General features: G+C 39.5%; 1 protein-coding gene across 7 annotated transcripts in view; it reads right to left on the bottom strand.

Annotated features, from left to right (window-relative positions):
* Positions 1 to 25,866, bottom strand: part of MAP7 (microtubule associated protein 7) — a 180,219-nt gene that overhangs the window by 153,566 nt on the left and 787 nt on the right. For 2 of the 7 annotated variants that reach the window (XM_012739440.3, XM_076002926.1), the window contains exon 1: positions 4,608 to 4,919. The exons of 2 other annotated variants lie outside the window; for them this stretch is intronic. In XM_012739440.3, coding sequence (XP_012594894.1) covers positions 4,608 to 4,740 — 133 coding nt within the window. In that variant the 5' untranslated portion in view covers positions 4,741 to 4,919. Of the gene's footprint in view, positions 1 to 4,607; positions 4,920 to 5,134; positions 5,352 to 25,866 lie in introns of those variants that run through there. 3 more of the 7 variants (XM_012739442.3, XM_012739446.3, XM_012739436.3) reach the window with 2 other exon arrangements.

The following is a 25,866-nucleotide window of genomic DNA, read 5'->3' as shown; positions in this document are numbered from 1 at the left end:
ATTATAGGTGTGAGCCACCGCGCCCAGCCAAAAGTTATTTTTAAATGTTAAGTTTACCTTTGTTCAATAACATTCCATGTACTCTACAGGGTATAAAAAGGAGGAGTCCCAGCCCTTAGAAAGCTTACAGTCTAGAGAAGGGCACAGCTGGAAGTGTGGACAATTTCGTTACACTGAGATAAGTGTCAGGACTGAAGTACAGACAAGACTTAGGGTGTGCCAAAGGAGCACCATGAGGGCTGTCCTCCTGTGCCAGAACAGGGAGGTCTGGGTGAGAGAGGGTTCCTAAAGATGGCATCCAAAGTGAGTCTGGAAATGACACCTGATCAGATTCTAAAAGAAGAGTCAGAGTCATCCAGATGAAAGGTTAAGAAAGTGGACTGAAGACCAGAGCAGGACACAGAGGCATACAAAGCATGGAGGAACAGAGAAATGTAAGCATTTTGGTGTTCCTGAAGCATGAAGTTCAAAGAGTGACAGGAGACAGGGTGGAGAGGGAAATAGGGACCAGATGGTAATTAATCTGGGAGCCAAGCTAAGGGGCCTGGATTCATTCCTTAGGTCAAGGGTCACAGAAGCAAATGACCATGGCAATACAGATAACTGAGGCAGGCCGGGTAATATATGACCCACCTACTGTGGCAGCTGCTGCTTAGCTCTAGCTGATTGGTGCCACGAAGAAGCATGGGCCAAGGGGAGTGGTATCTTCTGATTTTTCAAGGGAAGCTGAAATTCAGATTATGAAAAATCTCCCATTTTCTAAATGTTGGCTCATAAAAAAAAAATGCATACTAATGGCTCAAGGACTCCCAGTTAAGACCTCTGTTTCAGGTGAAGCAATACCACTGGGAAGTTTTCAAAGGCAAGCGATGTGGGCAGATCTTCCCACTGGAGAGATGTCTCAGTGGCGACACTAGGGCAGAAGGGCTGGAAAGAGGAAACACTGAAAGGCTAGCCACAATCCATCTAGTGAGTGATGAGTCTCTCCATCTTTTGAGGGTGATTATAATTTTTTTAAAATCAAGTCATTTGGAGTCACGTCTCATGAGTAAATATAGTATTGGGGCTGGATATCACTCGGGTTTTATATAAAAAACAAAACAGGCCAGGCGTGGTAGTCCCAGCCACTTAGGAAGCTGAGGTGGGAAGATGGCTTGAGCCAGGGAGTTCAAGGCTGCAGTGAGCTATGATCGTGGCATTGTACACCAGCTTGGGTGACAGAGTAAGACCCTGTCTCTAAAAGTGAAAAATAAAACAATAAATAAATAAAAGAAGCTTCTCCACCAATCTTCCTATGTTCCCACCTTAAGGCCTGTATAAGCTTCTAACTTCATCCAGACATTTGGGATAGGATAGGATGGGAGTCTACATCCCGTAAACCCTCTGTTCCAGATTGGAATCCTAAGGGTAAGAGCATCATAGTTGGCACATAGTTAACATTTCTGCCACTCCTATCCTCTTTCCCTTTCTCCTGATTTCAGTTTATGGAACCATGTCAATTATCTTTGCATGACTTCCTTAGTACCCTAGCAGAGTAATCTGCAACAGAATGAGCATTAAAGAAATGTTGGTTTAGGGAGAAAATGTCTTATTACTTAATAATCACACTATGCTCAGCAAAATTCATCATAAGGCAAGTTCACTTTGAATCCCCTATCCAAGGGCATTTAGTTACTGCAGTACCTAAACAATCTCCTTAAACCAGTCCTGAGGTGAGCATTACAGGGAGGCTCAAGGTTCTAAGGTATAAGAGCAACAGCATCAGCCCAGTTCACTGCCAATGACTATTTTAATTACTATGTGTTAATAATAGTAAGGCATGTAAAACATTACATCCCTACTGATTACATGGGAGAGTAATCACTCCTTCAAGAATTAATCTAGTCTACCATCTAAACAAACAATTGTCACCCCACCAGATAACTCTGAAGCCACCATTCAGGAGTCCAGATGGTAATCATCACGTTCATGCTTACTGAGTTCATTATGATGGTTACCCAACAGTACGAGTGCCTGAAAAGATAGTACTCCTCCTTTACCCAGGGTAATCCTGGACATTAAATTTAGATAACAAGTTTATTACTGGTAATGACAGAAAAAAGATATTAAGCATGAAAGCCTGGTTTAGACACCAGGATTAGACATGGTTGGCTGATCAGACCATGGAGTAGGCAGGAAAAACAAAGTGTTTTTGACTGCTTATCATAATAGTCACACATAAAAGATAACTTGTATGTCATCTTGCTATGATGTTTTGGAAATATAATTTAGAAATTAAGAGTCCACTAGAAGTTGCAAAAGATTGTACAGGGAACGAGTGACTAGTAAGAACAATATTCAGAACAGGTCAATAACATGTAAGTGGAAAAGGAAAAATAAAATTGTCTGTAAATCCAGGTTACCGTGCTCCATTGCAGTGAAGAGGCTGTTTGTTCCATGATATCCTTCTTAACAGCCACATTCATTTCAAGACCAACCATATCCGGCACCAGGAAACAACAGGATAAACAGAGAGGATGCAAGTTTAGAACGTCATAGCTCTACAGACTAGAACTGTGTTGTCCAATAAGGTAGCCACATGTGGCTATTTAAATTAACTAAAATTTTAAAATCAGTTTCTCAGTTGTACTAGCCATATTTCAAGTGGTCTGGAGCCACAGGTGGCTGATGGCTATCATATTGGACAGTGCAGACTTAGAACATTTCTACTATTTTTCTATTAAACAGAGCTCAACTAGAAAGGAAACATTCCTGTAGCTTAGACAGGCCAGATGAGAACCTCAGAGTCAAAGGCAATGGTTTTATTCATCAAGCATAGTTAGAGGTACCCAGGGTTGTTTATTTGCCCATTTTATTAAACACAGGCAGGGAAAGAAAGAGAAAAATGGTAGGGGATCAGAAACTCCTTAAGTCTCTTTTATCCAAGAAGCTGCATAGATTGCCAAAACAGATATTTAGAAGCACCTTCTCCTCCACCCCTTCCTTTTAAATAAAATACTAATAGGCACCTGAAAACACAACAACAAAAAACCCAAAACAACAGAAGATGATAGGAAGAGGAATTCAAGAAAATTATTAAGAACAAAATCAATGACTATCTTAAATTACCACTCCAGGACACCCAAGGAAAATTGCACAAATCAGGAATGTTTCCACATTAATTTTAAAAGTTATCAACTTTTCAGAGACCAAATGATTTGCTACTAACCATTTAAAGTACTGAGTTTTCATCGAGAGCAACACACCTTGGTTCAATTACCTAATTTATGGCAAATAAAAGGATCACATAAGTCACCTTCCATCCATAGCATTATTAGATTTCTGAGGTCATTTGGTCCTCAGACAGAAGCCATGACCAAGAGTAAACAAAAATCTTACTATAGTTGTAAGTCTACTTATTAGAACTTCCCTTTTCTTTTCTGGACCAGTCTTTTAAAAATGAAACAGAAATACGATTTAGACAACGTCCATTATATTTTATAAAAACACACTAGGATTCATTCAAGAACCAGGAAAAAGAAAACAAGTAGTCCTTAGACACCAGATTCTATTTAAACATTCATTCATTCTATCACTGCTTAAATATGTGCTTGCTACTTTGCCATGCTACCTCCTGTACCACACTGAAGAAAATTTTATATCTCAGTGACAGTGTAGTTTCGAAAGCAAGCTAAAATTTAATCAGCACACAAAAACAACAAAATTCATAACCCATCTGCTTAAGAAAAAGATCAGCTTATGTATTTTTGGGAAGAGGGCGGCAAGACTTAGGATGCTGGAAAACTTAAAACGCAAGTGTTAAAGCCTTTCAAAATTGCATGATGTTGTCGTCTCTGGCTGATGATTATAGCCCTGGGAGGGCAGCTATGAGACAATGCTGAGGAAGACGCAGTGCACAGGGACTCAAGAAGCCTGGCAAGCTGCTGCCTCATTCTCCATGATGAAAGAACAACAAGGAGCAGACTTCCCTTTTCTCTACCTCGCATGTTTCAATCACTATACAAACAATTCAGTAGCAAAGTTATCATCAGAAGTTATCAAAACCTCACGGTCCCCTCCACAATCCTTAGCTTTGCCCTCTGTGTTCCCCTTCAGTGTTTGCTTTCCTTCTCATTTCAGTCTAGAAAAAGAAGCGGCATCTGACCCTCTGGCTATGGAAAGGCTGCACTCTTAGGTCACTTTAACTCATAACTCTTAAGGAAAAGCTCACTTCATTAAAGTAAACAGAAACTATCTGATGCACCTAAGGAAGGTGGGAAGATGTTCATTTAAATCTTGATAAACTTGTATTTCTTCCCACTGATAAGGACAGAGTCATTGGTCACTGTGTAAGTGAGCACAGGAAACCTAAAGATGTCTAGGCCAAGAAAGTAGCTTGAGTCAAAAAAGACAACTGATCTGAAATCTTCCAAATCGGCAAAAACTGTTCCCCATTTCATGCACACACAGCCCTACAGAGTATGTAAACACCACCAGCAAACTGTGCTAGGAGGTCACAGGCACTCCCACAGCATGCACTACCAGTACAGTTTGTAAAATGTGCTGCAGGCAATGTGGGAAACAAGGGCTGGATCCAGCTCCCACCAAAGGGCAGAGCTAATGCATACCTTTCTGTCTTCCGGAATTTCCATTCTTTTGCTGTTCATCTTCCTCATTAATGGTGAATAAACCAAGGGGAATTGGCCTTGCATTGGTCTTCTTCAGTCTCTCTTGTCGGATAGCTGTAGCTGATCCAGGCATACCGCTGCTACTTGTTTTTTAATTATTATTATATTAAAAATATATGCTTATGTAATTGCAGCTCCCAGGAAGCTGCTAGCTCCTAAGCTGCCGGTTCATTTGAGCACTTGTAATAGATCCCCTATGGGTAAACAGTTTGCAAACAGCTGACAGATACTACCAGCCACTTGGCAACTGAGGCCCTTGCAGTCCCCCTCACCTAGCAGCAGCCCCCCCACCTCCCCTACCAACGGCCTCCCGCTTACTCCCCCACAGGCACACGCGCTGGTGAGTGCAGGCACGCATGCATGCATATGCACACACACACACTCCTGTGCACACACACATGCGCCCCCCTGCCACAAGAGTCCTATTAAAGGCACTCGGGGTCAGATGCCTCCCTCCACTGCCTAACCTGTTCAGATCCCAGCTTCTCCTTCCTGCAGCAGCACCTTTTCCCAATCTTCTTCTTGCTACCGCACAGTAAAATATTCAGCACACAGCAGAGGGGAAAATATGATACGCTGCCGGTTAACAGTTGCCCTGACAACCCTGACAATTCCTAATCAAGGAGGGCCGGGAGCTGCTCCATCTCCCTGGCAGAGGAGCGGCAGCCTGCAGGATGCTGGGTCCTGGGAACTCACCAGCAGAGGGTAGGCTGTGAGGCCACCGGGCAGCTCCCTCTTCCTCTCAGCCGCAGAGCAGCAGGATGGGAGGAGAAACAGTTGTGCTTACACAAGCAGCAGCCGACTCCTGAGCATGGAGAGAGGGGCCCAGGGCAGGAAGACTTTTGCTTCTTCTTTTCTGGGCCAGGTTGTCTATCGTAACAGTGTTTGCAAGTCCCTGGATGGATGAAGGCATGGCTGGCACCCCCACAGCTGGCTCACTTTCCTGACATTCTTAACACCCCAGAGCCTGTATAAACAGGTTTGGTAGCACCTGTCATGAGGACCACCAGTGCCACGTCCCCAAGACCCTCCGGTGAAGGCAGGCAAGGGAAGAACTGTGCCTTTTCCCACCACAGGGATCACAGCGTGGAGCAACTCCTCTGCTTAAGTTGAAAGGACAGAAATGAGACGCGAGATGCCACCAAAGGGAAAAAACCTGCCTCGGTTATACCCAGTACCCCACCTCCCCCAATCCCAACTGCTCTGGGCAGTCAGTACTAGATGTGCTGAGCCATTCTTAACACTTGACCCAATTTTAGTTCTTTTTTGGACTGTTTTCTCCAAATCACACAATCATGTGATTATTGTTTTCTCCTGAAATAAGCTTTCTCACGTTAAGACTCTCCATTTCTAGGCTGCTTAAAATTTATGCTACGTGCAAAAGATACACAAATTTACAATAAATGACATTTAAAAATGTCAACTGTCAAATTAAGGGTTTTTTTTGTGCCTTTTAAGCAAAATCAAGTCTCCTTAGAAAGTAAAAACAATCTTCCAATCCCCAAACTACCCTCCTACTTTTTCTCAATACTTAAACCCACTTACCCAAAAGGGGACCCCAGAGATTCTAAAGCAAGTAAAATATCCCCTCTAAATCCTTTACACGGAGCAGTAACTTTGGATAATTTCATTTAATTCCTCTCAGTGCCTCGGTTTTCTCTGTAAATTGGGGTAATGACACCATTTACCTTATGGGATTAGGGGTGAGGATTAAATGAATGTGGTGTTGGCAGAAGAAAGTGCTTAATAAATATCAATTATTATTATATGATGCATTTGTTGAAACCAGTCCAGTTTTTGCTTTGCAATTACTTTCTTGGTGTTTCCAGTTCAATGATCAACTCTAACAAGGAATATTTCTCTGTTTCTATCTCCTCATATTGCCCAGCCCAGTGCTAAGGGGGCACTAAATGGTTAGCAAATCCACACTGGAAATAAATAAATAAATAAATAAATCTTCAGAAATCTTTCCCTCTAAAGCCTGAGGGATTTAATTAAGTTCACATGTGTCTAGATCTGTGCCTTGGTGAAATGCAGGGCATTTCATACACAGAGTTTAAACTGTGTTAATCTGTGTGATGGGTCTCTGAAATAAAATAGAATGGAGTATTTGAACTGAATGGCCCTGAGAAAGCAACTGAGTCAGCAGCATTTTACATGCACGGAAGCTGAGGCCCACGAAGTGAAATTCCTTGCCCAGGTCAAATGTTAGCTGTCAGCAAGTCTATATTTAAAATTTAGACCCCCTTCTTCCTAGTCCAGTGCTTCTCCTTATGACAGACCTTTGGCCTGTATATTTCAGAATCCCAGATCTCTCTCCAACTTCTGTGGAGATGGAAGGAAAGGGAGGATGCATACCTTGAATATTCAAGATCTTCTTGTTTAAGAAACAAACAATGGATACAAATTGTAAATTTAACGTACTTCCATAATTTTCTATACTTGGTAAACTTTTTCCTGAATTAGACATGATTGGCTATTTCTTATTTTTATTTCAGATGATCAATAAACATAGGTGTAACATACACCAATGTCATGTATATTTGTGAAATGAAAATATTTTCAAATCCACTTTAATTTCTTTCCTCTACTTTCAAAGAATCAGGTCAGTACTTACAACAGCAAAGAAGAAAAAACCCCAAACAAAATAAATACAAAAAACCCCACATACACAAAATAAGCATAATTGAAACTCCCTTTTGGTAAAGAAAATAAAAATCTATGTCTCAAGCAAACGACAAATTTCATTTAGAAATGTTCATCACCCAAATAAAGCTAACAGCTGTTCTAACAGTTAACAGAGATCATCTCCACTATTTTTAACAAAAATATTAAAGAGGAAAAGCTAAAGAAAAAAGGGCCCTTCCTTCTACCTTCCAAACAGAAAAATTTAATGATATATGAGGTTTCCTAGGAGGAAAATGAAGAAAATTACTAAGAGTTGCTTTTATAAAGCAAAGTGAAAGCTGAATATCAAATGACTTCTGCAGATGTACAACCCATTACTTTCAAGACAGGCTTAGAGATGGCCTCAACTGTCTTTCAGGAGAAATGTAAAGCAAAAGCTATCTGGAGTTAAATTTCTCCAGATAAGATGACCAAGGAATTTCACCAAAGAGTCCTCAAGGCATCCAAGAGATAGAATAAAAGTACCAAGGGAAATGAGATCACAGGACACAGAGGACCCCAAAGAAGACCAGAACTGAGTCCTCCCCTACCACACCCAGCTTTTCCTTTTCTGTTCACTTAAGTGAAAGACCCTTCAATGACAAAGACAGATCCTTCACTCTTTAGCCTGATGGGTCTTGAGAAGAATTTTGATTTGTATCCAAGTGTGAAAATCACCAAAAGGCTTACTTTTTTTCTTTTAAAGAATACAAGCTAGTCTTAAAACCATTTACTGGGGGAATGAGAGCCTAAACAAAGGAGGCCAGAAGTCACCACTTTCATACAACCCCTGATGTTAGATGCTGTGTTAGGAGAATTAGATATGTTAAATTTAAGTCACAAAAGCCCTGAGATGAGTTAGCATCATCTGACAGATCAGAAAACGGAGGCTCAGAGAAAGTCGAAAGTCAGACAGCTACTTTGGTCACTAGTTAGGATTAATACATCCAGGCCCATTTGCTCTACAGTCAAGATGCTCTCTGCTGCTTCCTTGTAAATCCTGACTCCAACATCAACCAGCTGTGTCACAGCCACAGCTGTGACCAGTCACAGGAAAGCAAACAGCCCAAGATCAAATAATAAAAAAGGATGTTTTCCCCTCCCCATTTTTCACTTCATTGAAGCCATGCCATATAAATACACTTGAGATTAGCTTCCTAAATGCTCACACCCAATCTTTAATGGATCTAGGGTTAACTCTTAGGCAAGGAAAACTGTGGTTTGATCCCAGTAGGGGCATGGGACTATTGTCTTCTCCCAATCCCCTAATTCCTTTTACAATTTGATCCAAAACAAAGACAAATATGGAAAGGGGGATGGTAAGACCTTAAATTTAAATATCTCCAGAAGTAACATACTACACTCTGAATTCCTGAACTCTTCCCCAGCACTATTGTTTTCAATTAGATGTGACACAACTGTCCTTGCATGTCACCTGCAGACACAGAATCTGAATTTGGTCCCCATGGGAAATGGGGCACGTGGCCCTGCCATAGTCAATTAAGTTTTTAAATTGTTTTGTTTAAATTGTTAAAATAATATACTATGTATTAATGAAGACTTTGTCTAAACTTGAGAGAAATGAGACATTGCCTAGTGCAAAGGAGCATGTTTTACAACTAGACTGGCTTTATATTAAGAAAAAAATGTTTGCAGTGTAATCCTAAAATGTATTCACATGAATAGGTAAAAATGATGCCATCACTAGAATGGGCTGCTATAAAAAAAAAAAAAGAAAAAGAAAATAGGTAATAATGGTACCAACTCAGCTACTGTGAATAAAACAGCCCAGCAGGCCCTTCCTTGAGCAACTGCTATCCCCACCCCCTCAGTCCACAGTGAATTTACATCTCTTTGTCCTCCTACCCTGGCTGGCTGGCTGGCAACTCTGGCCTAGATCCAACCCCAGACGTGGGTGAATACAAAACAGAGGTGAACTTGCTTATCTCTGGGGTCAGTAAGCTCATGACTTGGGCCTAGCTGTCACAATGTTATATAAAAGACTAAACACATGTAGGCACACACATGCACACAGAGTCAGACTTCTTTCACACATATGCTCCCTAGGCTCTTATTTTGTAACCATAAAATTGGAAAATAGCATAGCCTGTGAGTGAATCCAAGAAATCTGCTTAACTAGTGAGAAACATACCTAAAATTTACCTTTCTAAAAGCCTAGTGAGCTTTACAAAAACATTATTGAAAGGGGAAAGGACCTGATTTGCACTATTCAAGGATCATAGTTGAAAACAGAAATTATTACTGCTGGATTAAATGGCCCATCACTGGTAAAATGACAAGTTTTATATTCAGGTAAGTTATTTACCTTTCAGTAGGGTCCAGAAGTGCCAGATTACTTTTCCACATTTCTACATTAGAGATGATTAATTCTTCAAAACTATTGGACTTCAGTAATCCTTTAAATATTTAATGCAACTTCCTAAGGTAGGCTGCAATTTGCTTCTAGCAGGAGTTTCAGCAATATTTTAATGCAACTTAAGAATCTCGTATGGTTTGCAACTGACAAAGCCAGCACAGGTTGACATGGAGTCAAACAACTCCTAAGGAACAAAGGGTCCCAGATGGTTCTTTGCAGTTCCCATTCTTGAAGTAAAAGGGCTCCCTCAGTTTCCTAGAATGATGCCACTCAATGATGGCTTCTGTGGCAATAAGGCACAACATTCAGCCATTTGCAGCATTATGCATAGCTTCCAAGAGGCTGCTAGACAAAGAAATACGGATCCTTTGAAAAGAAAATAAAAAGGCAGGTTTGCTTTGATCTTCTTTATTTGACCACCTTTTGTCAACAGGCATATAAGAAAAACAGTAAATACTACCGTAGTAGTGGCAATGCCATCAGCCAATAAGTACTAGGTCCCTGCCGTGCCTTTTATAACATTTCTATAAATCTTTGCTGCACATTGAAAACTTCACAGTGCCAACAGAGTCCATTTTCCCATGTCTGCTCTACCATAAATTTTAAACCGTATGGATTTATTTATATGAATGTAACCTTTTCCTAAACATTAGATATCACTAGGTAAGTTGGCAATATTATAACATGCCACATTAAACTTTAACCCAGTAGCACATTAAAAAGCCTCTTGGCCTTCTTGTTCATTATTCTCATTGGTAATACTTTGTTAATGTACCTTACATGAACTTCAGAATTCCTTGATAACAGTTCAAATGTGCAAGGAAGGTCCTCTCTAATAGTGTCCTCTACCAGTGATAATTAGGCTAGAAATCCAATTCTATAGATTCCAAATGAGGCAACGAAATCAATCACTGGGTTCAACAGAAGATTCACATAGATGCCTGGATTGTGTTTCTAAAAGTTAACTACTTGCAGATTATCGATGAATTAGGTAAGTGTTTAATTTAAATTGTTGAGCCACACCCTTACAAAGACAAGGAAATTAAGAATTTGTGGTTCCTTGTCTTGCTTTAGGAGTGGTAAAATCATGTCAAGGATGCTAGATGGGGTGCTTCTGGGATGACGTCACCGGACACAGCAGCCAAACTGCACAGCGTTCTCCCACCAAACAAAGGCAGTGGGGAGCCACAGAAGGGTGTTGATAACTGAATGTATGATCCAGACAGGCCAGGATTAGCTGGGAAGGGAAAGGAGAGAGACTTGAGACAGACCAGTTACATAACTACTTTGTCCAAATGAAGAAAAGGGATCCTCAAGTGATGGCCATGGGGACAGAGGGCAAAAGCAGGAATATGAGAATCAGTCATGTTTGCTTTTTTAACAGGCACCCCTTTGGCAGCAGGGAAGACTTATTTCACAGGGTTGAGTGTGGACACCAAGTTCCTGCAATAGTCCATATGAAGCCTGGAGAAGTGGGCAGTGGACAAGAAAGGTGGTTAATGTTTTTATTAAAGATGTATATGACAACAAGGGCTTTAAATTCTGTGGATAAAACAAAGCTGAGAGATGGATAGACTCAGGTCCAAAATGATCTCAACAAAATGAAATAATAGCCTGTATCTAAACAGATTGACTCAGTAGAGATAAACAGGAATAATTTTATATTAAGAGTTCAACTGCACAGGTACAAAATGACCTACCCAAGCTGCAGCAGCAGCAAGGAGGGAGGGCACCGGGACAAAAAGCTCACTACCTGTCATTAGAGCCACAGGGCAGTAAAAATCCTAGCAAAATCACAGCAGTATCAGCAGACACCAGCACGCTGAATAGAAGAACAAGCATTCTGTATTTTCTGGTCCTCACACCACATGGCTCTCTCAGCAAGATATTTCCAGTGGGATGATAAATGAGAACACATGCAGAAGAGAGTGAACTAGGACTTACGATAAATATTCTAGGCCACAACACAGGAGGATCATCTGAAAGAAGGTACATTTCCTCTGAGAAAATAAGACAAGACTTCAGAGGAATAAAACAACTGAATTAAAGGTTAACATGTGGAAGAATTTACACTTTTAGTGTACTTCTGGAAGGCAGAACTAAGACCAGTGATTGGAAGTTACCAGAATCTAACAGGCTATGCTTTTCATCACTGAAGATAGCTGTGCACAAACAGTGATGGGGGATGAAGTTGGATTAATGCAATGTGTATAGGTTGGATTTTTGGATCTCTAGAGTCTCTTCTGATCCTAGAATTCCATGATTTGATGCAGATGGAAAGTCAAGTTATATAACTGGGGTAAAAATACTTGGGCAGAGAGAAAAAGGCTCAGACAAGTCTTTTTCCTTGCTGTCACTGTATCTCTGCACTTACTTACATACACACATGGTTTCATTTTGCAGGCAACTCTGTGTTGTACTATTGTACTCATTTAATTGACATCCCCTAACCAAGGTTTTTACCCTGAATGCTAAACAACAATGGAAGCTTCACCAGGTGTTTTGGTTATAAGAGGACCACACTACTCATCTCTGCACCTATAGCTTGGAGACTTCCCTCACTCTCTCACCATCCGCCACTTAATGACAACCTACTGATTAAAATGAATAAGACACAGCTTTTCCCCTCAAGGAGACAATTTATTACGGGTGGATCACTGTAGCTATGTGACTTGAGAGATGAAATCTAAAAGTTTGTCAGCGAAGAGCAATACTAAAGAACAGCAAGCCAATTCAGTTTACTACTACTTCGGCATTTCCAGGAAGGTGATAGCTCTAAGTCTTTAGGCCAGCAAGGAATTGGACAGGTCAAGAACAATGTGTTCAACATTCATTCCAGGATGTACTGAGACTTTTCCTCCATCCCGTCCTTGGCTACTTTGCCACTCTTCCTAATTCTCTCCCCTAAAATTCCTTGGAATTAAAACAGACATCAATTAATTTTTTTTTACCAAAAATTTAATATTCTGTTTTTACCTTTAAAAAAAAAATCAGACAAAATTAATTTAAATTTAATTTAAATTTTTGTCTCTTAAAAAAATAATTTAAATTATTTGCATGATTCTGGGAGAAAATTGTTAATTTTTTTTCCTGAGGGCTAGTGTATCAGTCAGGGTTCTCCAGAGAAACATGTATTATTTATATAATGAGATTTATTTTAAGAAATAACGGCTGCTGTCACTTGTGGAGTCAAGTCAGAAATTTGTAGGGTAGGCAGCAGGCTGGAATCTCAGGCCGGATTTCTGTGTTACAGCCTTAAGGCAGAACTCCCTCACTGGGAAACGTGTTTTTGCTCTTAAGGCCTTCAACTGATCGGACCTGGCCCACTCACATTATTGAGGATAATCTCCTTTATTTAAAGTCAACTGATGGTAAATGTTAATCATAACTACAAAATATCTGCCTAACAATGACTAGTGTTTGGCCAAATAACTGGGCACCAGAGCTAAGCAAAAGCTGACACTTAAAATTAACCATCATAGTCAGTGACCCCATAGAGATTAAGATACTCCATTCCACATTCAAGTCAACATGCTGTGAACGAAAGCATGCCATTCAAAAGTCAAAGGTTTATGTGTCAGTGGTCATAATCTTCACTGAATAGACTGAATACTATTTAGTCAAATAATTTTCCAATAGGGTAATGCTCCATTAAAATAATGTTCATACTATTGGGGTCAGGACATCTCAGACCAGACCTATTAAATCCTCCTTTATTTTCACTAATGATCTCCCTTTGAGAGTCTAATACTGGTCAGCTTAAAAGCATTATCAAATAAATCCTTTTTATCATGAGAACTAAGCAGTCTGGTCATCTCAACATTAAATGGTTTAGAAGGTATAGATGTGTAGATTTAAAAAACAAAACTTCTCTATTATAATGAAGTAACCCAATTAAGAACCTAAAGTCTCAATTAGAAGAAACTAAAGTATGTAGATACGTTGATAGGGGTGGAGAGAAGGTTATATAAAACATGTTTTTCAACAGAAGACAGAGCGTTTGACGGTCTGAGATACTAAACTTTATACATTTATCGGTTTATTTAACTAGTAATAATCCTGACAAAATAAAAAATTGCAATTCTCCAGCATAATTCTGAAAGCAACCTAGAAGAAGGCAGTGCCTCCTAGAAATGCCAAATTATATCATCACGGCAAGTAAGTTTGAGGCTTGGTCCATTTTCATTTAGTGAAAGCCACACTGAGAACTGTCAGCAACTGTAATTGTCAGCTAGCAACCAGAACCTGCCAAAAGCCTTAAGCTAAATTACAGAGATAAGATATAAGCATATGTATGATTGAATAACATGCCCAGGAGCTTTTAAAATTTGCTAAGCAAACATGATTCCTAATGCATCAATAATTGTTTAAAAAAATATGAAGCATTAATTTCCAAGAAGTAGATATTACTAGCTATCTAGTAAGTTTTTTTTTTTTTTTTTTTTTTTTTGATAAATACATCTTCTCTTAGGCTTGATTGACCTAGGGCCATTGGGCTTTTAGGGGGCTCTAAATAGAAAGAAAACATCTCAGAAGGAGGATCAGGTTAATATGCACTTGGGGGCACTGCTTCATCTTTAAAGCCCTTTCACTTTTCATATACATGATTTAAATCCATGCCTTAGGCAATGGTGGGAGGATTATAATGACAAAGGAGTCTTTTGGCAAACTTCCAGAAACACCCCAAATGACCATTTTGCCTTTCTCATTGTGAGAAAAGGCAAAATGGCTATACTCCCATTGTTAAATGTACTAAAATCTTTGATGTGTTTTTTAAAAAAAGTTTTTCCAGACACATGCAATGCTGCAGTGAAGGAATCATAACAAAAATCTCTTCTTTCTCCTAAATTTTTCACTGGTGGTTCCTGTTTCCACAGGCATGTAGGAAGACACTTGTCCCCAAACCCCTGAAACAAAAAACAGCCATGTCCCTTAAAGTGCCCAGAGCCAGACTTTTTATCCAGCTCTCTGGAAAAAGACCTGTTTACAAACAAAAAGAGGGAGGTTTATATAACCAAAAGCTGTTTGCTTTAAAAATAATTGCAACATTGCAAACTGCTCCACGAACATGTTTCCAAATAGGTTCATCTGTAATAGAAAAGAATGTGCTTTAGAAAGCATCTTTGCAGACTGTACAATTGATCCAGAATACCCAATTTACAGGTGTCTGAACTCCACACCTGAGGCCTAATTGTAAAACTTTTGCCCTTCTGATATTTGGTATTTACCCCTTCTCTCTTCCAAAACCCTCTTGAAGACTTTCTATTGTGGGTGCCATTAATGAATCCTGCAACACTTTCACAGTAATCTGTGGCTCTCATCAAGTAGTTTAGATTTGTGTTGCAAAAGCTGGTTGGGAGTTGGGACCTTTGTTTTTTATCTCTATGCTCTTCTCAGTGAGCACAGACAAAATGTTGAAGCTGATCAGTCTGTAAATAAACTGAAATAACATTCTCAAATCTGACAACTTTAGGCACCACTGGACCACCAGAGATTGAATCTGAAATGCCAAACTAGTGTTCTTCTCTGTAAAGCTTCACTGGATTATAAGATTATAGGGTTTTTCTATCCAAAGTAATTTGCATCTCACAGGCCTCCTAGACTAAAAATTGCTCCATCTCCCACTTCTCAATTTATTTTAATACTTTCTTTCAACTGTAGAGCCATCTCTTCTACTTCTATTTCAGTTCCTAATACTCTGTCTGTGACTTACACAAAATCACTTTACAAAGCATATGGGTATATATCTTTTTATATACATGAGGAAGGCAGCGTCACAAGGATGTTGAGAGCCAGGAAGCCACTGTTACAAAATTACAAAAGAAATTTCTAGGTTTATCCTTAGCGTTAAGTATATCAGTACCTAATGCTATCATTTCTTTTTCAACAATAATTTAGTTATATTTTTATGGAAGAATGATAGAAATTTTAGTATTTCATGTGTGGCATTAAACACACTTGTTTACTCAATTTCCACAGTGGCTACTGTACACAAAATGATAATCTGAGGACATTATTCAGAGAATCTAACCCAGTACCATCTGAGGAAGTGATGTCTTTTCAGATTACTAAATTTTCAGATTTTTAAAAAACGTTTTCAGATTACTAAATTACTAATTTTCAGATTACTAAATTCAGATTACTAAATTTATTAAATTTTAAAAAAGATATAACAATCTAAATTACAAGTTGAATAAGATTATTTTCTTAGGGAGAAATGTGCCTCTTGCACACATGTCCACACCTCACACCCAGGATAGGGCTTGCAAACGGTCTTCTGCAATTTAAGGAAGCTGCTTCTATATTTGTGACTTTAATAAATAAGACAACTTAGTATTTTCTATTTCATGTACGTACTTTGAAGAAACCCAAACTGCCTCCTGCTTCTCATGAAAGCCTTGTGGAGGCAAGTTGTATATATGCTTCCTCTATTTTCCCTGTAGAAGAACATACTCAATGCAATGACAGTGACTTGTTTAAAGTCAAAATGGGTCTGGGAAGTCCATTTCTATGGTTTAAAGCAAAATAACTTATGTAGAAATATTTTAGGGGAAAAAAAACTTAAAAAATATAGTAGTAGTAGTATTTTATTGGAGACATGGTCTCACACTATTGCCCAGGCTGGAGTGGAGTGGTGTCACCATAGCTCACTGCAACCTCAAACTCCTGGCTCAAGCAATCCTCCTGCCTCAGCCACCCCAGTAGTTAGAACTACAGGTGTCTGCCACTATGCCTAGCTAATTTTTCTATTTTTTGTAGACACAGGTCTCACTATGTTGCTCAGGATGGTCTCAAACTCCTGGGCTCAAGTGATCCTCCTGACTCTGCCTCCCAAAGGATTATAGGCTTGAGCCACTGTGCCCAGCCAGAACTTAAAATTTAGAACTATGATAAAGCAGTAAAAAAAAAGACTTTTGGATGCTATAAAAATGAAACAAAAACAATCCAAAAAGGGCTTGCATGGATTTAATTCAATCACATAACACAACCTAAGCGTCTCATAGGCCAGTGTGCAGCAACCTTCTACTGGAACATTTTGACATGTAAAAAGCACCATCCAGTGTGTTTTGACGATGTCTTTTATGCCAGAGCCAGGACTATGACAGTGTGATCACACAGCTACAATTAGGTCTGCATCAGCATTACATTCCAATGTCCTCATTATGGACAGCTTATCATCATAAACAAGTATTTGCTTAAGGGAGAAACTTAGCATACCAGGCTATGTCCATCTCTTCACAGTGATGCAGTATTAGTCCTTAATAATCACGATGACAATAATTACATTTGGTGCTTAGGCTGTGTCAAGCATTGTTCTAAGTACTTTTATGTATTAACTCATTTAATCCTTGTGAGGGTATTACTACTATCCCCACTTTAAAAATGAAGACATTGAGGAAGAGAATGGTTAAGTGACATGCCCAGGATCCTTCAGGCAGTAAGCAGTGGAGCTGAGCCTGAAACCTAGGCAGCCAGACCCCAGCATCCTTTCACAAAAAAGATATTGTTTTTTAAGGATCAATCTCATTCAACATCACCCACTGCCCTTTTCATGTGGTCCTGGATCTCACAGTCATGAACACACTTGCTGCAAAGAGGAGAAAAGAACAGGAAAGTGGTGCTGCCAGAGGTAAGCTCTCATTGAAAAAGCTTTGAATCACAACTGATGGCACCAAAACAGTTCACAAGCAGGCACAAATGCAATTCGGAAGCCCTGTAGACTTTTCCTAGAGATGATCATTTGAGGTGATAATCAAAGCATAAGTGTGAATAATCCTGTTGAGAAAAAACACTCACAGTGGTAAGTGCAGAGGTTATCAGCTGGGCCTTGGGCACAGCAGCATCTAGAAAGGAGAAAGGAAAGAGGTGAAGGAAAGAAAGATTAGCCTAAGGGTATTAGCATCTGGTCTCCCAGCATGGTGCAAGGGAGGTGGTCACACTTGCATCAACTACTAATAGAAGAAACAAGGGCTGGGCTCCAGAGCCAGGGACCTGGTAATTAGAGGTCAGAGGTCACCAGGAAGATCTCTGGGAAAAGTATATAATTTCTTACAAAATACTTTAATATCCACCCCAAATTAACCTTTCCTGGGTTGGAGAAGAAGGCAGCATAGTAGCTAAGTAGCAAAAAAAGCTGATTATCTAATATTTTGTCTAACCGTGCATATTTATACGTAAAAGAACACAATATTGCATATATTTGGCTGTATACTCATACCTGTATTCACATCTGTATTTCCTTTAAAAAGTGCTGGGGCAAAATAAGAGATAACTTGAGCAAACTCACTATATTTAGAGTAATAGCCCGTAAGATTTTCCATGATTTCCATAAACAAGGTGCATACACTTGACACCTCCTACCATGACAGTCAGGTGGAATTGGTTCTAAACCAGCAGTCCTCAGTGCTGGACCATCTAGGAGTTTTAAAAACACTGCCACTTGGCTCCCATCACTCAAGATCCTCAGATAATTACCTAGAGTGCCGCCTGATATTTAAATAGTCCCCAGGTGATTTAAACTCACTGCTAAGATTGAAAGCCAATGATAGGAACCAATGTGCTTCAGCACATGAACCCAATAATCATTTCAACAACATAACCTCATGGCCAAGGAGTGAGATATATTTAAATGAGCCCACAAGGGTTGTGCTTAAAAGGGTGTCACCGTACTAATGCAGGCATCTACCAAGAATAGAAACCAATCCAGCCAGAATGCACAAAGCAGGCACCCAGGTCCTGCCTGGTATGTCTGCTACTAAAGACTTGGGTCAGAAGCTTCGCAGAACTAGAAGCCTAGGTTAAAATCTTGAGAAGCAGCCAGGCTTTTTGCTACAGGAACACAACTTATAGCCAATTGTTATTATGCAGGTTATTGTCACCCAAGCAGGCCTTGTGTTGGGGCATGGGGACACTAAAGGAAGGGGTCTTTTCTAGAATTTCACCTTGGAAATTTAAACTTATCCTAGAGTATAGCTTGTTTCTACATTCAACAGTATTAGAGATACAAGTTTTATACTCGGAGGTTATGCCGTAGCAAAAGATGGTTCTCTTTACCAGAAAATCAGCTGCAAGGAGGAAGCTTTCATAGCATTAAAAAAAAAAAAAAAAAAAAAATCAGAGAAATTTTACCCCAAGTCAAAACTCTAAACTTAAATATACATCAATTACTAATACTGTCTGTGGAGTGCGGTCCACATATGCCAAAGGTACTTCTCCCAGCTTGCTCTCTGCTCTGTTTTGCATCCCTGTGCTCATCTGTGCTATCTAGTCAGGCATGCCAGTCCTCCCTGGCATTTTTTCATGATTCTTTTTTTCACAACTATTTCTGCAGGAGCATCAAGGGTGAAGAACTGTTGAACGCACTTAATTCTTACTGTCAAAAATACTATATATTACTCTTCAAATCAAACTTGAAAGCGGTATCTAATAAAAAATAAAATAAAAAAACCTTATATTTTCAACTGCTTATTTCTCAAATTTATTATAAAAAACACTAAGGAGACTATTTACGGAACAGGAAAACCAAATCCACCTAAATGTGTAAACAACTATAACTCAGAGCACTGCATGGGCTGAGAGAGTGAAGAGGTAGAAAGTACCACCGCTGGAGGACTAGACAAAGTCTAAAACTAAACTTTGTAGAAAAGAATAAGCCTAAATACCATATGTTTAGCATGGAGAACCTTAGACCATGATTGATGATTAAATGTCCAATGACAGAATATCAAGATTTTTACAAAGCATTGCAAGTACATCATTAACTGAGAAGTGGTACTAAGTATTCAGCTTGACAATATAAACTGCGCCAATATGTAATAATCATAACACAAGTTACATGACCAATATTTCTAGCTTTCTAAAAAAGTTATTTTCAAGTTCTGGAAAGCCTTATCTCAAGGGATTAGAAGAGAGATCATTAAGGAGGAAAAGAGAACTTGAATTGGCATAGGATGTGCTGTATAATGGCACTTCTGTTCATAATCAACTTCAGAATACAGACGCTACAGGAAATAAACACTATGGGGAAAAAAGAGAATGAGAGAAAAATAAAACAGCTGATATTAGAGCCAAATAAAAACTCCATATTATACCTGGGCTCTGGGATCAAAGCTACCAAAGAACCTCCAGGTTCTTCTAATTCACATGAGCATTGTTTAGTATCAAAAAGGCACTATCTTACATTGAGGTGATTATACTGCTTGACTCAAAGAACTTGGTGGCTAAAATTAAAAAATTAGTAATATCAAATGTTGGCAAGGATGTCAAGCAAGTAGACTTCACATACACTGCTTGTAGGAATGTAAAGTTTACACTCTGGAAAACTTTGGCAGTTTCTTATAAAGTTAAACATGCAGTTACATAGACGTCAATCATCTCACTCCTAGGTATTTACCTCAGATAAATGGAAACTACACAAAAACCTGTATGCAAATGCTTATAGCATTATTCATAACTCAATTGTTCTTCAATGGGTGGACCGAAAAACAACCTGCGATACTTCCATATGATGGCACAATACTCACCAACAAAAAGGAAAGAACTACTGACAACGCAGAACAGCATGCTTCTCAAATGCATTGTGCCAAGTGAAAAAAAAGTCAGTGTATAATTCCACTTTTATGATATTATGGAAAAGGCAAAACTAGAAAGATGGCCAACAGATCAGTGTTTGTCAGGGGTTAGGTTTAGGAATAGAGCCTCACTACAAAGGTGCAACATTAGGGGGGCAAGAGAATCTTCTGGATGATTATAGTGGTTGTTATATCACTCCATATGTTTGACAAAACTCAAAGAACTGTACCCCCCCAAAAAAAAACCCCACCAAAACGAAAAAAAAAACAAACCCAAATCAGTAAATTTTTTGTATACAAGTTAATTTTGTATTTGTTAATTTTGTAAAAAGCCCTCCCTGCCTATTCAAGGATTTGCAAGTTTTTCCTTTCACCAGCAAGCTTTCCGGAAGGGTCTATTGAATTGGCAATCTTCACTTCCTAACTGTTTATCTAACAATCATTTGTCATCTGGTGCACCCCCAACTCTGCACCAGCAACTGAAATTCCTATTCTAGGGTTGGTCGGTGATAACGGTAACCATACCAATGTCATTTTAAAAAATTTCTTCAGCCTTTGAATCCTTGACCTCTCTGTCCCTCCCTCTTGGCAGGTGTGGCATTGCTCAGGTATGCTTTTCCATCTGTCTTCTCTACTGGCTCCTCCTCCTCATATGCTTCAAACGTCTCATCCTCTTGCAGTTTTTCTTTCTGAATTCTCCTCACTTCCAAAGCTTCAATTACTATTCCTTTACGGAATGAACCCCAGGGTCCTGACCCCTATTTTTCTCCTTCAGTCCTGTACTTCCAGTTGCTTATTAGATGTTTCAACTTAATAGAACTCTCATGTACCACAAATTTTCATGTCTAAAGCAGAGTTTTTTTAATATTCCTCCCACCAAAACCAGGTCCTGCTGGGTGTGATGACATGTGCCTTTAGTCCCAGAGATATGGGAGGCTGAGGCTGGGAGAAACACTTAAGCCCAAGAGTTCAAGTCCAGCCTGGGCAACTTAGCAAGACTCTAAAAAAAAAACTCTTAAAGACTCTTAAAAACAACAACAACAACAATAACAAAAAACACCAAAACAAAAACAAAAAAATTAAAAAGAAAAACCCAGTTCTCCCTCATGAGTATTTTCCAATAAGCCAATGAGCGAAACTCAAATAAATATTTTCTTTAAGCCTGTGGTACCCAATACCCAGGCCACAGCCCAGTACCAGTCTGTGACCTGTTAGGAAACGGCCTGAGCATCACTGCCTGAGCTCCGCACTGCCTCCTCTCTACCCACGACACCCCACCCATGTGCCCTGGCCTGTGGAAAAACTGTCTTCCATGAAACCAGTCCCTGGTGCTAAAAAGGGTAGAGACCAATGCTTAAGCCATAAACTAAACTCAAACTTGTAGTATAATCTCAAATGTCACCTTTTTACCTGCAATTCCTTGATGCATACTCTGCAGAATCTTGAAGTTATCATTTTCTTCCCATTTCCATTGCCACGCCAATGCCTGGCTGTATTTCTGCAGTATCCTCAAAGTTCATCTCTATGTCACTGAACTCTCCAATGCAATCCTCTAGTCCACCCTGCTATGCTGAAATGAGGATCAGCTGGGTAGATCTATCATTTCATTGATCTCCAGAAAAGATTAGGCTAATCTGGCTAGCTAGGCAAATGTTTCTCATGTATTCTCACTACCCCAGGTGTACCCTTCCCAAAGCAGCAAAAATCAATTAAAGAAAATGACTTTTTTTCCCAGATGCAGGAATTTTGCTTTCATTGGTTAAAGGCACAGCTGAGCTCCTTTGCTAGATCTTGCAGATTTGCACATTCATGGGTGCAGAATTACTTGATTGATCATGCTTTAATCAATTTATGTTATTCTCAAGAATCTTCAACTATTTCCCCCTGTTCACAGAGTAACGCACTAATCGCTTAGCTCAGCCTTCAGCCCTTCCACAATTCGGCCTCAATGTACCAACATTCCTAACTAATCTTCTAGCACTCTTTCTTTGAGCTTTCCATATTTGTCGATATGACCAAAAATTTGCTCTTTCTACGTGTACCTGTATTTTTCTCCCTTTCCTCCATCCAACTTAATATGTCATTTACAAATTTTTCAAAGTTTAACTTAAGTGCTATACCCAGTATGTCCTCCCTGAAGGCCAGAAGTGATTTCGCCTTCACTGAACTCCTCATAACCTGCAATTATTTGTTGGTAGACTTTTGTCTTCCTTGCTAAATTCAAGGATCATGTGTTCAACAACCTTCTAGCCACCAAAATGCTTTTTTTTTTTTTTTTTAAAGATAGTCTCACTCTGTCACCCGAGCTAGAGTGCAGCAGCATAATCATAGCTCACTGCAGCCTCAAACTCCTGGGCTAAAGTGTTCCTCCTGCCTCAGCCTTGAGAGTAGCTGGGGACTAGAGGCATGTGTCATAACACCCGGCTAACTTTTCTATTTTTTTTAGGTAGAGATGGAGTCTCGCTCTTACTCAGGCTGGTCTCGAACTCCTGAGGTCAAGTGATTCTCCCGTCTAAGCCTCCCAGAGTACTAGGATTATAGTCGTGAACCACCACGCCCAGCCCACCATAATGCTTAATGTAAAGCGGGTACATATTTCTTGGTCAAATTATTCTAAGCCTCAACATTTTCAATTCTTCCATCAACATAATGAGGCTTGAGTTTTAAAAAATAACTCCTTTATTTAATTTTTATTTGTAGATATTTAATGTAGACTCTTAAAGCTAAGTGACATCTTAAATATCACTTTTTAATTTGCAAAAATGCAGTGAAGGGACATGACCAAGATCACAAAGTAAGCTCTATTCTTCCACCACACAGCCTGCTAAAGAGAAAAAAAAAAAAGCAAACCAATTCCAGGTGCTAGGTCAGTTTCCACAAAAGAATATAAACAGAATCCACAGATTACAGGTATTATTCCTTTGTGCATCAACGTATGGTCTCATGAATTAATCAAAAATAACTTTAAATTTGCTATTAGTTCAGCAGGCTTCTTTAAAAAAAAAATAGGTTATCAAAATGGGGAAACTATCTCTGCAAACTCGCTTTCCACAGCTCTTGAACATAAACCTACAAAGCTTGTGGCAGAGGTAGTTTTGAGAGCATCACCCATCTATGTGACCGCTCAAAAAAGCCTGAGAAAGGACTTGACATCCTCTAGTGGCAACATTGAAAATTTGTTTCCCAGGCAAGTGTTTTGTTGTTTTCTTTCCAGTTCTTGCTTACCTCTGGCTATTGACAAGAAAAATATTATATTAAAAGAACTTTTCATTCTCAAAAAAAAGTTTTCACCATGACACATGCGATTTGGCTAACTTTGAGCAGAAGGTAAATTATCCACCCCCAGAAACATGGTTTTTATTGTTGGGTTTATAGAATACCTTTCAATATGCTTAAGGAATGTCTCATTTTATAGGTGGCACATGACCATTTTCAATCCATCTCTGATACATATGCATATAATTCTGAACACATTACAGGTGTTATTTTAATAATAACTTGAGAGTCTAATCTAAAGTGCCCTAAAATTACACCACAGTCTTTGCACAGGGACATGAACAAACAAAATGAATCCCTCAATAAATGTTGCCACTTGAGGTGGAAAGTTTTACTTCTTGATGGTAATAAAAGGCAGAAGTCTCCCTACCTACCCCCTCCCCAAATCTCCATACAAACCTATGATAGTTTAAAAAAAATGAGACTTGCAGCATTTGGATGTGTATAATGTAAAATATGCTCATAAGAATAAACTACTGTTAATACATTGAAATTCCATATTCAGATATAGGTCATGCGTTTTTGGTTTTTTTTTTTTTTTTTTGAGACAGAGTCTCGCTTTGTTGTCCAGGCTACAGTGAGTGCCGTGGCGTCAGCCTAGCTCACAGCAACCTCAAACTCCTGGCTCGAGCGATTCTTCTGCCTCAGCCTCCCGAGTAGCTGGGACCACAGGCATGTGCCACCATGCCAGGCTAATTTTATATATATCTATATCAGTTGGCCAATTAATTTCTTTCTATTTATAGTAGAGACGGGGTCTCGCTCTTGCTCAGGCTGGTTTTGAACTCCTGACCTTGAGCAATCCGCCCGCCTGGGCCTCCCAGAGAGCTAGGATTACAGGCGTGAGCCACCACGCACAGCCTGGGTCATGCGTTTTAAATATGTAGAAGAACTTAAGTTGTTAAAATTCAAACAATGATCACTTGTTCTTTCAAAATACTGTTACCTAGGTTCAAAAAAAATACATTCACACCTTCCTTCTTTCTTTGGCACCCACTGATGCAACTGCTCTTAGCACTAAAAATATTAATAGTAAACCAGGGCTAGAATAAGAAAAATAGGAAAAAGATGTGGAACCAGAAGTCAGTTTTAAGTTAAATTATAAAGTACAATTTTTCAAAAGACCATAATGTGTTCCTCGGCAATTGAAGTTTTTAGGCAAAGGTATGGAAGAATTGTTTTCTATGAAAGAGATGGCGGCCATCCCCCTTTTAATAAAAGAAAATATTTCACTGACACATGGTTGATTTGTATATTGATTGTTAGAAGCATGGTGAGTTCATTGTTCACATGCTCAGGCAATGAATATACTACAGTTTGTAGTACACTTATGTCTGAACAAGTTGTTCGTACGCAGAGTCTATAAAGTTTATTTTTGAGCACAAACTGATGCATATTAATTCATCAGGACAATTTTGTTTCAGAAGCAGCTCCTCTGGCAGCGTTAGGCACAAAACCACCAACCATATATTCACAACTGAGGATGCTGCTTGGGGCCCTCACTTGGGGTACAGCCCAGTCCCAACACCCAGTTCATCCAGTTCCCTAAAGCAATTAATAACAAGGGCATCTCCTCTTCTCCACCCCAAACCAATCTTTCAAACGCATTAAGACAAAATAAAACACCCTACTGGAAGTAGCACGACGAAAGTAAACAAGTTCAAGACACCCTGTCAGTCTTAACCTTAGGTATTTCAGCAGAAGGGATTAAGTCATTAGACTTTAGGTACCCAACCTCTTCCTAGCAATAGCAGATGCGTAATTTACAAACACTGTTTTATAGCTCTCTGGACCTTTCACGTTAAAATAAGCACACCATCTAAATCAGCATCTCTTTGGGGGGAATGAGGGGAGTGATTTTTACATTTAAGGAAACAACTGCTTCCAATTGTGTGCGTATGGAAGTAGAAAACAGCTTGCGATTGGGAAGTCTGTGATTTGAATCTCTTTTTAAAATAAGAAACTGCCTCATCGCCCCCATCCCAAGTGTAGGAAGATACAGAAACAGCTTACCGGCCAAGAATAGAAGAAAAGGGGACAAGGAAGGAGGGACAGATTTGCAAGATAGTCTCTTGAGAAAAAAAAAAAAAAAAAAACCACGAGGGGAAAAATCGGCTTCATGCCATAAAGAGATGGGTGGGAAGACTTGCTGCTTGTCGCTCGTCTTGGGGATGGGAGCCCCCGACCACGAGTGTGTCCCGGTGGTTGCGGGGGACGGGGGATCCTCAGCACAGAGGCCTGACCACCCAACGCGGGCTGCAGAGCCAATGCTCCTCATTTGGCTACAAGTGCAGACTCAAAACAAGAG

This window comes from Microcebus murinus, chromosome 5 (assembly GCF_040939455.1).
Source record: "Microcebus murinus isolate Inina chromosome 5, M.murinus_Inina_mat1.0, whole genome shotgun sequence".
Classification (NCBI taxonomy): domain Eukaryota; kingdom Metazoa; phylum Chordata; class Mammalia; order Primates; family Cheirogaleidae; genus Microcebus; species Microcebus murinus.
This window is presented reverse-complemented; position numbering and strand designations above follow the sequence as displayed.